At 41.3% G+C, this 16,795-nt stretch overlaps 1 protein-coding gene across 5 annotated transcripts in view; it reads left to right on the forward strand.

The window, feature by feature from the left end:
* Nucleotides 1-2,098: 2,098 nt before the first annotated feature.
* Nucleotides 2,099-16,795, forward strand: part of GRIP1 (glutamate receptor interacting protein 1) — a 230,661-nt gene continuing 215,964 nt past the window's right edge. For all 5 annotated transcript variants that reach the window (XM_074168854.1, XM_074168855.1, XM_074168857.1 and 2 more), the window contains exon 1: nucleotides 2,099-2,231. In XM_074168854.1, the coding sequence (XP_074024955.1) occupies nucleotides 2,099-2,231 (133 nt within the window). The remainder of the gene's footprint in view (nucleotides 2,232-16,795) is intronic.

Consider the following 16,795-nt stretch of genomic DNA (forward strand, 5'->3'; position numbering starts at 1 on the left):
ATGTTTCATGATACTAATGTCATGTTTTTGCTGCTTGGTGGCAGAGCACAGAAGACACATGTGAATGGAAACCTTCAGAACATACAGTGATCCGGTCTTAAAGATCCCTATAAAAAGTTTTATTGACTTTTTTATTTTTGATAATATGCCTGTAATATTCCTCTAAGGTCTTTACCCTTTGAAAGTTGAAAGCTGTGTGATAAAAACAGACTTGTAATAAAACACAATCTCCTTGTAGAAGTTACACTAAAAATAATTCTGGTAGCACCCTCAGGGTGTTCATCAGCTAGTGACAGCGGCTGCATTTTCACAGTGGAAAAGCAGGGGCTGGTAAGGTCAAGGAGGATGAGTCTGTATTCCTGTGGGAAGTTTGGTAGGTGCATCCAGGGTTTTTTGAGGCTCTATGGATAAAATGCGTGTGGTTTTGTGATGATTTTGTTTTAAAATACCTGGGAAGCTGGAACAAGCCCAAAAGAGCTCCGGTGCCTGCTTTCAGTGAGAGTTTGTTCTAGGACCTGCAGACAGCAGGTCTAGCTATCTCTACTCACATGTTTCAAAACTAGAAATTCCCAACGCAGTTCTGCTCAGTCTCTGTGTACTTCTGTTGAAACAATGATAAATTGCAATCCTGGCTTTTGCTTTACTACTACTTCCATTCTTTTTACAAAACAGCCCTGCTTTGCTCTGTGCAAAACAATGACTCACTGAAGTGTCTTCATCACCAGAAATTAATCCTACCTCTCCCTGCTTTTCATTTTCCAGGTGATGATTCTGTAAAATCAGTTTTATGGGAAGACTCTCTGACTTCCTCATGCTCATAGGTATAAAATGGTATCTGCTGAGAGCATGGGTGCAGGTGACCACCTTGGACACGTGGTCTGACCGAGGTGACTTACTGATCACAGACTTGTGCCAGCAGACAGGAGAGGTCCTGCTGGGCCAGAGACCTCACTTGGCTCGCGGGAGCATGGTTACAAAAAAAACCACCCCATGACAGATGTCAACGTGATAGGATTCGAGCAGACACTGCTTTTGTTCTTGTGCGGGAGGGAAACTCCATTAGAAACATGGATGAAATTCTAGCCTTATCTTAGGGAATGCGTGCAGGATTCGGGCATGCAGCAAGAGAAAAGAGCCAGCGCCTTTTCAGGCTTTTTGCTCCTGTCATCCTGTGCAGAATGGTCTGCCTTGCCTTGAAGTTTTAAAAACTCTGCTGGGATTTTAAAGGAGTATTGTTGTGGCGTCGCTTCCTTTGTTTGCCTATTGCCATCCAGCCCGGCCAGCTGTATAGGAGACCTGTCTGTGGAGTGCCTTTTAATGTTTAGATCTAGCAGTGATTAGAATACACTAATGCCCAGTGGGTATATGTGTCATTTTTTAACAGCTGCCGAGCTTTCTCCCTGCTGCTCCAATTAACACATTCAGCACACACTTGCCGGTGAGTGGGCTGTGTGTATGGATTAAACCACTTTGCTATTTATTCATCCAGCATATGTGATGCCAGAAATGGATCGGCGCGTTTCCTCTTCATACCACAATTGAAATCAAACGGGCTCCTGAGCCTGTGCCTGGGTAAATACAAGGGCGGCGATTAACCAGCAAACGAAAACCTCTTTTGCCTTGAGATATGGTTCAGTCCATTGACTAGCATCTATCCCCGCCTCCCAGCCCCTCTTCAAATGATGGAGACAGGACAGGGAGCTCTCAGTGCTGGGCTTTCCCTCGCTGGGAGGCAGGTCTCTTCAACTTTGTCCTCTGCTCTTTAATAACCACGTGAAATCCTGACTTTCTCCTTTCGCTTCGATATTTCCCTCCTTTGTCTATTTTCATGTTGAAACATTCCAGTCAGTAGATTTGATAAAGTCCAACCCCCCTCCTCCTCCTCCTCCTTTTTTTTTTTTTTTTTTTTTTTTTTTTGAGGGAAAACGATATACTTTCTAGCCACAGCTGAGATAAGGGAGGGGTTTTTTAATGGTACCAGAGCGGCTGGTCGGAGGCAGCAGCTTTGCTCTGGTGCTTGTGGCTGATTCATGCTGGGACAGCTCTTTGTGAAGCAGAGGGCGAAGGGGGCTGCTGGCTGGTGCTGCTGAGGGAGGAGATGGAGCGCTTCTTGGGCTTCGTCAAGCAGATAAGAAGATCGAGAAGGAGAAAAGGCAAAAAGTATCGGCCAGAGGAGGATTACCACGAGGGCTACGAGGATGTCTACTATTATGCCTCAGAGCATTTTCGGAGTAAGTATTTTGCATAACCTCATTTTCCTTTAGCTGTGATAGATGCTGTGCTTTTAAGATATTTTAAAAAAAAGACCCTAAACCCCCAAACCACAAACGATATTCCTTGCTTGCTAGAATCTGAGCCTTGTGCAAGTATTAAAACGTGGGTTCCTGTTAAGGCATTATCTGGCTGCGACTGCTGATGAACAATACAAAGCAGCTGAAGTGTCACGGCCGCTCTCAAAGTAAGTGGGTCTGTCTGCAAACCCCGGGTAAGATTTCAGGTGCGGTTAATTGAGTCTGATGCTGGAAACCTTTTGTTAAAACACTTTGTGTTGAGAAGCGGATAGGGTGGCGGTAGCCCTGGTATAATGCCCTGGGAAAGCCACACTGTAGGTATTTTTAAAGCGCTATAAAGGCAGCAATCGCTCATTTGTAAGTTGGAGTTGATGTTTAGTGTTTGTTGCCAAGGGAGAGTCGGTCCTCCGAGCCGCCGCTGTGACCTGGTCTTTCCAGCAGCGAGTAACTCAAGTGGGCTGCTTCCTCGCAGCAGGTCCAGGACCACTCCTGAAGAATTCCGGGGTGGGTTTTGTTTGCTTGCGCTCACGTGACAGCGGCTGCTTGCCTGAAACCAAAATAAACCGCCTGCTTGGAAGTCCCCATGCAAACCGTGTGCTGTTCCCCGCAGCTCGGTAGGGTTTGTCCCCTCTACCTGTGGGGGCTTTGGAGCTGCCCATCTGCCTTGGGCATCTCCCGGAGGAGGGGACATGCCCAGAGGTGCCCGCGGGGACAGCGGGAGGGAAGCCCTGCTCAGCCCCTACCCCGGGGTGTTGAGCAGCGCTGTCGGGGCGAGGTGTTGGTATTAGAACCAGTCATGCACAGAAATTACTTTCTTAAAAGGTTTCTTCTGTTCTGAGCGGTGGTTTGCGAGCTTTGCAGTGAAGCTGTGCCTTCTGCTGAGCAGCTGAAGTTTGATGCACTTTTTTTGTTGCTCTGTACCATGTGAGGGGCTGTTGGTATCTTTTTGCATCATTTGGCTTCATTTCCACTTTGCTGAAATAAATCACAAGAACCTTACATTAGTTTTAAAATAAAACGATGAATGTGACTGCCTTACAGCACCAGAGTGCTGCTGTCTTGTGGAAAATGAGGAAGGAAGACATTTTTCCTCTTGGTTTTCTTATCTCCAAAAGTAAACTAATGTAGGGTGTTTGGTTGTTTACTGGGTTTCTCCTTAATGTAATCTTGATCTCTTTCCATTTTTAAGAAAATTTACCATGCTGATAATCTTACAATTTATCTATGTTATTAAGATGGAGTTCTTCTAAGAAAAAGACCTATTTTGGGGGCAATGCCATTGTAACAGGTACCATATTGACATAAAGTCTTCTTGTTAGATACATGATAGTGAAAGCACGTAACTTTTTCTTGCTTTAATATGTAAATCAAAGGAATGTGTCAAAGCAGTATGTCAAAATATTTCCCTAGCTGATTGTTGTTGTTGAAAGTCTTTTAAATAAGAAAGCAAAATGCCTCCAAAGACTGTCACATGTAATAAGGATTTCTTGAATTCTGATTAATAAATTATTAACTCTTGACTTAATGTAAGGCACTAAGATTGAGCCAAATATATAATAGGTTCTTCCTTTATTCTACTTAGAAAATAAAAGAATAGTACACGCTTCAGCCTGTGGAGATCCTAAGTATTTCAGACAGGATGAATGTGTGTCAGATTTTTGAAGTGATGTTTACATCAGTGATCATAGTACACCGACTGGATGGTCGAAACAGTGCTCAGTCCCGTGGAGTTGGATGCACGAGGAGTTTGGTTCAAGCGCTCACAGTTACTCATACCAAACACATCACAGGGTATTTGAGATGTGGAGTCTTTGTAGAGATACCACATAAAACACAATTGCTCCTCAAGTGCTGCTTTTGTCTGGTCTTTCCATGTGCTCTACGCGGCACTGTTTCGGTTGGGTAGGTGTGGTAGGTACTTAAAGCAATGTACAAAATGTGAGAAGTTGCTGCTGGTACTACTATAAATGCTGTCTTGAAATTGAATTTCATGTAATGGGGACAATTAAATGTTTCATATTTAATTTAATTATGGTCTGGTGTTACGCTGTTTACAGTGCAAATTTAGAGTAATTGCAGACCTTTTAATAGCCACTCCTTCTGCATTCATATGCTTAGAAGAATGCATCCTTGAGAATAAAATTGTGTTTCTTGGTATGATTTTCAGAATATCAGAGCTAATGAAATTAGAGACCTGTTATTCATTCAACTGAACGGAGTTGGAGCTTTTTTAGATTTAGTTTTCTCTCTCTCCATTGTTATCCACCCCTCCTCCACCGTCATTTATGAGTTATATATCCAATTAACCAGTACATTTGAAGATTGTCAAAGCCAATCACTTTATGAGCTTGTTATTCACTCTTCCCTCCCTCCCTCTCCCCCCCGTTTGTAGTATTGCTTAGAGTGTTGTATGGAGGCAGAATTAGTGGAAAAATGCAGAAGCTACATTAGAATAACCAAAGGATCAAACAGAAAGAAAACAAAGTTAAAAATAGAATAGGCCTCTGGGAATTACAGGAAAAAGGTGACTTTAGTTTGTCCTCAGCCCAGCTGTGCCTGGATATTGGGATATCGTAGCTTCTGCTGTTAGGTATATTGTCTTTACTCCTCTGAAGCTTTGTCATGGAAGACCACATTAGTTGTGATATTGGGACACAACTGGATGAAAGGAAGGTGCAGTAGTGCTTAATGGTCTTTGGGTAAAAAGGAGACCCCAACTTTTGAGTCAGAGAGCTTGGACATTTCATCCATTTGAGTTCAGTTAAATTGGTATCCTTGTTATGGCATGCAGTGTCAGCTCTCTTATCTTTCTGGGGGGTCTCTGTGCTACATAATGCTATAATAACTAAAATAATAATCTTGGCACACAAACACGTTTTGACATTAGTAGTGCAGGCGTCATACTCATTTCGGTGAGACTTTGTGGTGCTAACATAATGGGTGATGAAATTGCCACCCAACCTACTCAGACAAGTTGGTGCTTGTTGCATAAAATGCTTTAAAAAGCGTTACATTTATCTTGTGCAGCGTTATGGTACTGCCATTGAACCTGTCCCTTTTAATGATGCTTTGCATGAAAAAGGCCCTTGTTATTATTACCAAGACTGATAGCAAACGTCAGGAATGCTATATAGCAGAGCTGCCTGGAACACTCCCAAAAATGACCTATGTCCTTTGGCTGAAGTCAGGATGTTTTGCCAAGGCCTTTGAGTTTCAGCCTCGTCTTGAGCAGGAAGGTGTTTTTGGGATCCAGCCTGATCTGGTCACCTCTGACCAAAACAAAAACAAACCCCTTCTTTTCCCAAGCCCAGTCTGTGTTCAGTGCTAAGCCTTTTATTTTGCAAAATGCTTGGAAGGGTTTGGGTTTATTCCAACGCATTTTGGAACCTCGCAGGTTGCGTGAAATGTGGTGTCACGATCTGCCCATGCAGGTCCAAAGGGCATTGCTGTGAACGCTCACTGTTAAATTTTGTCTTATATGTGTTACTTCTGGTTTCTGTCATCCACCTCTTCCTGAAAGAGACTGTTTTCATTGGTTCTTCTTCTGTTGCTTCTCCCAACATGATGTCAGCAGCATAGTCCATTGCCATAAAGGTTTTATTTTCTGTGTTGGTATAATGGGAATATTAAAGAATGATCCCCCCCAAAAACCAATATTTAAAGAATTCTACTAGTAAACTCCCAATAACTTAAAGGGTCCTTTTTTTTAGCCCCAACCTTAAAATGTTCCATTTAGTCACTCAGAGTTCCACAAATAATTTTCCTCTGTCCTTTGTCAGGGCCTAGTATATGTTGTTTGACAAGAGCATTGATATTTTACACATAGTCTGCCATAGTGTATCTGAGGTAAAGTCATGTATCATTTTTCTCTGTGATGCCCTTTACTAATTCTTCCACGATTCTTGTATGAGCATCATCTGGCTCCTCAGTTTTAGGACATCAACCTCTTTGAATTTGCCTCTAAAATGCACGTGATTATCTTTCCCTTCTTTCCATTAATTGTCCCATCTCTCTCCCTATTTCATCACTGGAAAGTGAAGGTAAGGTATTTGACTCCTAGCCTAGCAAATAAGGCAAAAAGGCAAAACTGAAAGTTTTATATAACTCCAAGTTGAAGATGTCCTCTTTGTTGACTGAAAAGTGGGAATAATCAGTTAAAATGAGTATTGGTGTTATGGTTATTTGGGATGATGTCAGCAGAAAAACTCTGCTTCAACATTATTCTCTAAAACGACTCAGTGTTATGGTGCAGAAACTCCCTCAGCTGCCAAAATCTTACTAACAAATGTCTTTGCATTTCATACCCTGGGTGGCTTTAAAGCTGTATTAAATATTGATAGAAGAGACCTGCTACTGAAATAGCACTAAGACAAAACACCAAGGGGAGTGATATGCCTATGGCTTCTTAATGCTACAGTCAGTAGCAGCATCGCTCTTGTCAAGTTTTTCTCCATTTCATAAATTGGTACAAATGGTCCTTGTTTGCAGCAGTCTCATAGATTTGATTGGGGTTGTAAAAGAGTTAATGGTTTTATGAGTAATGTGGTGACAAGGGCATTGAATATCTTTAGCTGGGGTTGCAGAGATGTTAATTGATCTGTAAGGGTGAGGAATGCAAGACAACCGCTTTTCATTCTACAAAAGAGTGTGTGTTGCTAGTCTGCAGCTTAATTGAATGTGTGTGTGTGTGTGTGCATGTTGGAGGGGTTCTCTGCCCATCCCAGATATTGTCATGTTAGTACAGTAAAATCTCAGCTTTTGTTGAAACTGAAGGTAATACGTTTCTTGCAGCCTACAAGAAAGAAGGCTTGGTAACCTGAGCAGGTAATATGGCAGGCTTTGAAAACACCATGAAAATAATCTTTTTTTAAAATAACTAAAGCTTATTAAAGCTTCTTATTTCCTTCTCCTTAGTGACCGTTTCATGATTGTTGGACCCTGGAAATTTTCATTAATGTTTTACAGTTCTTCAGTGTTTCTGCGTTTTTTTCATAAGTCACTTTTTTCCAGAGGTCTGGGTAACCCCAACGCTGCAAGTTCAGCAGGAACGGGATGCAATGGCCGTGTCCAGAGAGTCTCTGTCGCCACAGGGCTACCGTCCAGTGTCAGTTTGCAAACCAGGCATGGTGACAAAGGTGACAACTGTATTTGAGCTTTACTGCTGGGACAGACAGTATCAACTTTCTCATTCAGAGATTTCTGAATGAAACAAAAGTGGTTGCAAGAGACTGTTGTCTTTGCATCCACTTCCAGGCTAAAACTTCCCCTGTGCAGGTGCCAATTATAACATTTTCCATTTTGCATAGAATTCAGACACTCATTAGATAAAGGTGTTGTAATAATAAATGCTGTTTTGGTTACTTTTTTATCTTCATGTGTAGATTCTGGGTTTTTTAAACAGTTGGTCATTGCATCAAGTGCAGTTTTATATTTCATATTTCATGACAACCATCCTCTTGCAACCATCCGCTTGTCTTCCGATGAGTTATGTGTGTACTTTGGAGGTCACCATGTTTATCTGCCATCTTGTTTGTCATGGACATTAATGAATGAATTCTTTCTAGAAGAAACCAAGAGTTGGAGGAGAATCACATCTTATTCTCATTTTACAAATAGCAAACTAGTAGGAATGGGTTATGAAAAGGAAAATGTTAGTGGCTCTTGAGTATCCCATGAAATTATTTAGCTCTTCCAAGCCCATAAGAAATATGCATGTATTAAAAACTTATTTTCTTCCTGTCCTGTTTTATATTAGTTAAAAGCCTATAAGTCTTGAGATGGGGCTTGTGTTTGTAGAGGCTGTTTGGATAGTGGCTTTACATGCATTATGTTGTTTATATAAATTCAAAGATAATTAAGTTGGTGTTGTTACATGTGCACTAGTGTAGTCACCGGGTCTGTCAGTGGGGCATCCGAGGCTGTGGGGTTCTCTGCAGGACTGGAGCAATGTGTTTCTTCTGGTCTTCTGCCCAGGCAGGTGTGTGCTGGTTTGGGTGAAACATTTTTGTTAGCTGCGAAACAGGCCACAGAAAATTCTTTTTTTATTTTTTTTTTCCTCCACTCCTAAAGCAGTGGTGCAACTGGCAATTTAAGTTTGTTAGCAATAGGATTACTTTTTTAAATGACCCTTTCTGGCTCTTCTACAAGTGGCCCTCAGACTCCTGGGGCAGCGCAGAGCACGGATGGTAAAACATTGCTTTAGAGTTACTTGAGGGAAACCATCTTATTTATTTTAAGTCACTGAAATAATGAGACCCGAGTCATATAATTCTTTACATGAAGCGTGAGCACCTATCCCTGCTAGCAATTACAAGTGTGCAATTTCTATGCTACTTTTCTTTAATTTACTTTCTGGGCCTATTCTTTACTGATTTATTAAAGATCTTGATTGACCTTGCTCATGAAATGTTATTCATTACAGGTCTTTCTCTTCTTACATGGCTCCTGGTATGAGGCTGTACTTCCAGTGTTTTAGAGAATTTGGCACCCTTTATATTTTGGTATATCTTGGATATATGATATTCAGGTTCAAACAATAAAATTTAGAGAGACCTGGACTTTCCACTGCCTGAAATGATGTGTAAGTTCATGTTTTTAATTGTGACTTCATCAATTTTTACATCATGAACAGGTAGTAATGGGATTATTTTTTCCCTTTGGATATTGTGAAGTGAATGAAACATCAGGTTTTATGACCTAAGATTAGAGAGAGAGGTAAAAGCAACTACTGAGGTGTCAGTTTTAACATTGGCCTTCAGTTCCAACGGAAAACTTAAAGCAATTAGTGGAACAAAGAAGGAAACAACAATATAAGCCCCTTGCTGATGAGATTATAAACATTTATTGAATGATTGCTGTGTTTTTTTCAGTAGGGCATGCCAGCAGCTATAATTAATAATGAGCATGAATATAAACACCTGTTTACTGTAGATAGTATTTATATAAAGCAAATTTGGTAGTCTTCATCTTATGTGCAGAAATTACTAGGCAACTTTGTTTAATCTTTTCAGCAAAAAAGAGCAGAGGTAGTGCTGTGGCTTGGGCGCAGGAGTCTGTGGTGACCAGACTGCTGATGACCCAGGCACGCGAACACTACCAATTTTTTCTGGAGGATTTTCTAGTTTCCCTCTGAAACTCAGGAAATGAAACAGAAGTCAATGTGCAAGACTATTGCAGTTCTGACGACACCTACTCCAAATTTAAAAGGCAGTAGAACAATGAGCGCCTATAGAACCTTAACTTGGCCTCTCTTTAACGAGTTCTTAATGAAGGAATACCTGCTTATTTTTCTGTGGCACTTGTGATGGACTCAGCGGATGGCGGAGGCTGCGCCGAGTCCTTGTGCAGCATTGTGTCTGGTCTTCCCACAACCCTTCCCGTTGGGGCTCATCCCTCGTTTCCATGACTCGAGAGCATGAATTTGCAGATGACTGGCACAAGTCGATGTAGCACCCCAAGGGAAGTTTGGTTTGTAAATATAAAATAAATAAAAATAAATATATATATATGCCTAACTAGTCTGAAAAACCAGCCGTAAGGCATCTCAGGCTGCAACCTTTAAATAGTTGCATGCTTTTGATGATAATCTGTCTGTGCTCTAGTTCTCCACCTGTGAAATGAGGTTAATGGTACCTCCACTGGTATGCTATGAAAGTAAATTAGCGTTTGCTAAGCTCTCAAATGCTACAGAGATGAGTACCATGGAGGAGCTCAGGAAGAAATTAATGTCTGTCCGGAGAGAAGGGCTTGAATAATGTGTGGGAACTAAGGCATGGAATTACACTTTGAGCAATGAAGGGAAAACAAGGTCTTGAATAATTTTTGGGTAGTTAAAATCATTTGTCCTGGGCATTAAATGAGACAAGGTCTTGTGAAAAAGTAGGAGATTGGGTAATTAAAGATTATGTTATAATGCATACGCAAAAGGAGGCCAAATTGAGGCTTGCTAAAGTCAAGATATTTGTTTTTATTTCAGTTCTGCAGAATTAGGTGCGAGGCATTTAACAGCCAGTACACCACATATTTCAAATGCCCCATATTTATAATGATAAAATACAGCTGATTGGTTAATAATGATTCATTCACCACTCCTAACTATACATATGCATCTAAACTCATGTTTAAAACGTGTAGGGAGGTTACCTGATTAGCATGCTCATTATTCACACAGGGGTGTGTATTTTAGCATTATAATTACCCAAGGTTAGTTTGGAATACACTCTTGGCTCCACTTTGGTCCAGAAGTTACATTTTTTTCCATCTTATGTCTAAGTCAGCAGCTGCAGAGGAACACATAAGACACATTGTTTTGTTTCACATCCTATTCAAGGTTAGGTACATTCCTTGATGTCTCAACCATGTCCCGAAAAAAACTTCTTGATAAACTTTTAACTTTGTTCTTTTGACATCACTGACACCGGGAGCACCACGGGGAGCTGAGACAGAGCAGGGAGGAATTTGGTTTATTTTTCTGCTGTCCCTGGGCACTGTGAACGGATGATGAGAGACATTCAAGAAGAACTATCCTTGGAAAGATGGCCAAGGGAAGAGATGAACTGAAAAGGGGTGACAGGATGCTAGAGATGTGAGATCCCACCACCCTGCAGGAATCCACAGGGTGTGGAGGACCTTGCTGCTCTGCTCCTCCAGCCCCACAGTGGGAAAGCAAGGAACAAACCCTTCAGATTTGGCCAGCCTATTCTGTACTCGCTAAACACAATATAAAACCTGGAGCCCCTGTGTAAGGCACACGGACACCACGTCTTCTGTATAAAGCTGACACTGGAGATAAGCCATCAGAGATGGTTTTTCAAGTGTCAAAATCAGGCTTGTAGGTAGAGCTCTGGTGCTTAAGACCTGTGCATACGTGCTTGGGTGTGGAGTTGAGGAGGACAAAGAAAATGGGAGAGAAGATATTTACAGGACAGTGAGAAATTTCATTGGAGATACTCAAAGCTTAACTGGACAAGGCTGCAAGCACCCTGATCTGCTGAGTTAAGTTAGATCTGATTTCAAAGCTCACCATGCTCTGAGCAGGGGACTTTGGCCCGAGGACTTCCGGAGAGACCATCCAACCTCAGATATTCTGTGATTTTGTGAAGAGGAACTTTGGAGAAGAAAGAAGTACTGTGGAAGGCAGAAAGAAGAAAAGAGAGACTAAAGACAGCTCTGGGAGAGATACTGTTTGAATGAAACCACGAAAAAGAAAGTGAAACCAAAAGTACACAGATAGCGTGTGAAGTATTAACTCAGTAAATTGTGTTTTCAGATTTGTTCACAAATGCTCCCTTTGAGCGTGTTTAACAAGCTCTACCTTATTTTGGTAACACCACCCCTCTCCCAGACGGGGAAACTCTTGCTCAACAATACACCTTGTTGCTATTCTATCAGCTGGTAGCATATCTATTTTTAAAAAACAATAAAAATTCACAATGCATTACAAATAAATGCAGTAAAAAATGAATGGTACAGAAATACATATTTTAAATACAGAGTGATATTACCTTTTTGCCCTTGCTTTCTGCAGGTTAAGAGTAGAAAATAGTTTGAAGCCGTGATGACTTGGTACCTGCACCCCATTTGTAGGAGCCCAGTTGAAGTTGTGTAGTCAACAAGAGATGAGTCACGGCAGGAGCTGTGGGCTGCGGTGCCGGCTGTATTAGTGCTGAATGCTTGGAAATGAAAAGGGATGTTTGCCACGCTGTCTGATAGGGATGTCACATCTGACAGCCTATTTTAGGGGAAATCAGAAGATGCCTGTGAAGGAAAGTTGGGAGAGAGCCTGTATCTCTGGCAGAGTGCTGCCACGAGCAGCAGCAGAGCTCAGGTCAGTTGTCAGTAAACCTAAATACGTCCGGTGGCATTTACAACTCAGAAGGCAGCAATGCAGATTTTCTGTTGGATGTTAGTAGAATTTCACATAGCTTGTCATGAAAATGCTGCGTTCCATTTTGTTGCTAAAAGGAGACGGGAGTGACTTCTGAAATGGAGACACCAAAGCTGTTCAGGCTGGTGGTTATAGCTGCCTATCAATAATTAAAGGAAGTGGAGTGCAGCAAGACAGTGGAACTGCTGGCATCTCCGAAATCCCTATGAATGTAGTGATGCTTTGGTAGTCTCTGAAATGCTCCCTCTGTAACTTGACCCGTATTTCACCTGGGATTCCCAGAAGATTTCCGGAGGAGTCAAGCAGGCATCCCCAGTGCTTCTAAAGCTGTTGCCCTTCTCTTGTGTCATACCCAGCCTGGAAAAAAGAAAGAAATCTTCTCAAACTTAGGGCACTTAATGATTTGCTTACATTTTTCTTGGTATACTCTAAACATAATTGTGAAAATATATTTAGACGTGTGGTGGGTTTGATAACAATTCTCTGCTTTCCCAATTATCCTGTATGTCTTCGCTGGCTTATTCAGGGAGGGAGTAGCCAACCCTGCGCCACAGGAGACTGGGGAGGGAGAGGTTAGTCTACTGAAAAGACATGCCTTTAAAATACCGCTGCTCCTCAGCACATCACTAGGGATGGGGAAAGCACTGAATGATACTGTTTTGTAACTAGTACTTGATTTGTGTGCTGCAATTCAGTGTTAGTGGTTTGTTCTCGGGTGGGTAGAAAACGATGCCCCTTTCTAGTTCTTTTCTTTTGTTTTTGGGTTGGTTTTTTTTTTTTTTACTACTTCTCTGAACTTGAGCTCTTACAATGAATCTGAACAGCCGTGGATTTTGTGGGGCAGATTGTGTCACGCAAATTGTTTCCAGAGAATGAGCAAAACTGTCGAAGGCCGTTCTAGTTACAGCCCAGAGTTGGTGGTCCTTTGTGCTGAATGGATAATTGGGCTTTCGACAGCCAGATGTCCATTCACAGTAGGTTGTTTTCTTCATCATAGGTAACAACGGAAGTTTATTAGCTGTTGGTTTCAGAGACTTATGATAATGTAGTGCTGTTGGCCTAATTATTCAGGGGTTGCATCCATGTGAATAGAAAAGGTGGCCAAGGTAACACACTGCTTCATTGCATGAAAATAGTATATGGAAAATGCTCAAACTTTGTATCTTATAATATTTCCTTAAGACAATTTTTAAAATTCTGTGAAAGTAATTGCTTGTAACGAATTCTTACGTAGATTCGGTATGTTGGTATTTTATGTGCCAGTAAATTGTCAGTGGATTTGCAGGTAAGGAAAAGTAGTTTTGGTTTATGACCTCTTAGTGTCTGATAAAAATATCTTTTCAGTCTTGATGACTTGGTAAGTATGTCTTACATGATTAATTAATGGATGATAAGTAGCAGCAGCTTTATGCCCTTAGATGTATGTAAACTACCACTATCTGATATGGAGACGTACAAATAAGGAGAAGATTTTACTTGATGTTAAATAATAAATAAAATAAATAAATAAATGCTCGTGATCACTTCTGCTCCTTTTAACTACTTCTTTAAGCAGTTAAAATTGTTCCTCTAATTACTGTTCATATTTTCTTGGTAGCATTTTATATTTCTTAAATGCACAGCTAAATTAAGGAAGAATCTGAGAAACCAGCAATATTTAAAAATCAGTAGTAGTTTAATAGCTGAATTGTCCTGAATTTTCTTTTGAGTACTGTAGTGATTGGAAATGTTGGGTGCTTCCTAGAAGACCACTGGATGGTTTATCTGTCTGTAGGCTCCTAATTTCAGCTTGTGGAATCTGCAAAATTTATCCATTTTTGAAGTCCAGTCTAATATAGTAGCAAGAACCACAGCATGGAGGGAGAGGTTAGGTGATGATACCTAAATGAGAGAACATGTATTTTGGTATTGTGTTCAGCCTACTGTGTACTGTGGCATGGGGTTTTTTATCCCACCCCCCACCCCCCCACCCCCCCCGCTTACTCATGTACATAATTCTTTAATTCTTCAACTGGGCCTTAGGCAACTGAGTGACCGTGTTTTATTGGTTTCTTTGTTTTCCCAAAGTGGAAATTTCATGAATTTTCTGAATTACAAGCCTGGAACCCTTTTCTCTTCACAGATCCTGAAGTCCTTTAAATTACTTGAAAACTACAATTATGGTACCCATGAATTTGTGATCTATGAATGATTTTTTTTTTTTTCCCCTGTCATAAAATCATATTGCAAAGGGGAAGAAGATAAGACATCCCCTCTCCAGTCACTTAAACCCTTGTGGCAAGCAATGGCTGTATGTTTTCACCTTCTGAAAGGTGGATATGTAGGTTTGTGAGTGTTATTAATACAAAGTGGAAAACTCCTGCTCATGGTCTACAGTATGTGTTTTTCTTTTAAAAACCACAAGTTAACTAGTGTTGTGACTGCCAGGTGCTCTTTCTACTTACTTATTAATTTAAACAGAAGTGTGTGTGCTGCTCAGCAAACCGGGTGGATGATCGGTTGTTGATGTGACAGCACAGTCTAGAGCTCGAGATGTGTATGGCCACCCTTTAGGCTTGACCTAAGGCTGCTGGGGATGCCTTAACTTAAGGCTAGGTCAGAAAAAAACATCAATAGGAAGCTATCCAGGGAAGAAGCAGAGGAGGTGAAGTTCAAACAGCCTTTGCACCTGCAAATTCAGCTGTTTTATTCAGAGACAGTGGTCTTGGGTTTTAATGTGTTTTTCCGTGCATCTTAAAATGCATGAGGAGATTTATTTGTTTGTTTATTTATAACTGCTGCATGGAAAACAAAGCTCTGAAAAATCTTTCTGCAGTGATTGCATTTTTCCTGGTTGGTATTTATTTTATCAAGCAGATTTGTAGAGTTGACAGTGTTTTTGCAAAGTTTTATATCATCTTGGTTGTGCCTTGCTGTAGGCCAGCCAAAGATTTTGTCCCGCAAACCCTGGGCACGTGAGTAACTCCGTTAGTGCTCGTTGTTCCACTGACGGAGGTTAGATATAAGGGTCTGTAGCAGTGAACCTGAAAGAAAATGGAGGGTATGGGTAGGATAAAATAGTAGTTCTAAGAACTTCTTCCAAATGTTCTGTCATTTGTGTTGTGTTTCTGTACCCTGTTCCACTTTCTGGCAGAGATAAAAGCATATTTAACTAAGAGATCAGCATCCCCAGATTGTTTCCTCTAAGATAATTTGTAAGCATGTGCAGTTTTATTTCATTTTGGTTTGCAAGTGAAATTGTTCAGACTTCAAAAACAAAGCCAGTTGATTAGTTCTGCATTATTTCATTTCAGTGCATGATTTCAACCTTGTTCATTAAAGCTGAAGTGGAAAACCTGGGTCTGGAGGACCACTGTTGACAGGAACCACTAGCCTGGAGCACAGAATTCAATAATCATTGATTAATACAGTTTACTGCTGATTTCTTTTCTTTGAAAAAGCCAATTATTCTGCCAATATCTTTTATACATGAGCCTTCACTTAGAATTTTAACCTGTAATAATAATAACATTTTAAACTGTAATGATGCTGGGGGGCAGGGGGTGGGGGAAAAGAGGGAGGGGGGTAAGAGAAAAACAGTGAGGCTTATTTAACACTGACCTCAAAATGCTGTTCCACTGAAGCAAAACCTGAAGTAGATAGATGTATTGTAGTAAATATTAAATGCATTAAATTGCCTGTCAAGTACAGCGATTTTTTTACTTCATTTTATTTTTGTTCACTTGGAGGAAAATAGTTTCAGATGGAGCTTTGTAGAAGACCTGACCTGAGGAAACGAATGTGTGCTTCCTTTGATATGGAGACCAGTGGAGATGCTGAAGTTGTAGTCTGAGTTTTGGACAGGAGCTAAGCATGTCTGTGCCCGTACACAGAAAATACACGTGTGGCTAAGTGAGAACTTGAGGGTTTTGGTAGGGTGTAAAAGATTGGAAGCGGTAAAAGAAGCTCTGTGTTTATATTGATCTCTCTGCTAGAGTGGCTCAGTGCTGTTTCTTCAGATGTGTGAAAAGAAAGACCTGAAGGACTTGCAACAAAGCGGACTTCTGAGGTGCAGTCTCTGTGGAATAAATCATTTAAGTCTGGAGCTTAGGGTCGCACCGCAGAGATCAAACTACAAAGCTTTGGTCTCTGTGGCTGCAGTTAGACTTAAATCTAATGCAGAACCGAGTGACTGCTCTTGCTATGGGTTGTGGTTTAACCCCAGCCAGCAGCTAGGACTACGCGGCCAGTCCCTCACCCCCCTTGGTTGGGATGGGGGAGAGAATCAGAAGAGTAAAAGAGAGAAAAAATTTGTGGGTTGAAAAAAAGACAGTTGAATAGGTAGAGCAAAAGCCGTGCACACAAGCAAAGCAAAACAAGGAATCCATTCACTGCTTCCCATCGGCAGGCAGGTGTTCAGCCATCTCCAGGAAAGTAGGGCTCCATCACGTGTTATGGTTACTTGAGAAGACAAGTGACATTGCTCTGAATGGCCCCCCCTTCCTCCTCCTTCCCCCGACTTTATATATGGAGCATGACGTCATACGGTATGGAATATCCCTTTGGTCAGTTGGAGTCAGCCATCCCGGCTGTGTCCCAATTTCTTGTGCACCCCCAACCTGCCCTCTGACGGGGCAGT

This window comes from Numenius arquata, chromosome 2, assembly GCF_964106895.1.
Source record: "Numenius arquata chromosome 2, bNumArq3.hap1.1, whole genome shotgun sequence".
Taxonomy (NCBI): Eukaryota; Metazoa; Chordata; class Aves; order Charadriiformes; family Scolopacidae; genus Numenius; species Numenius arquata.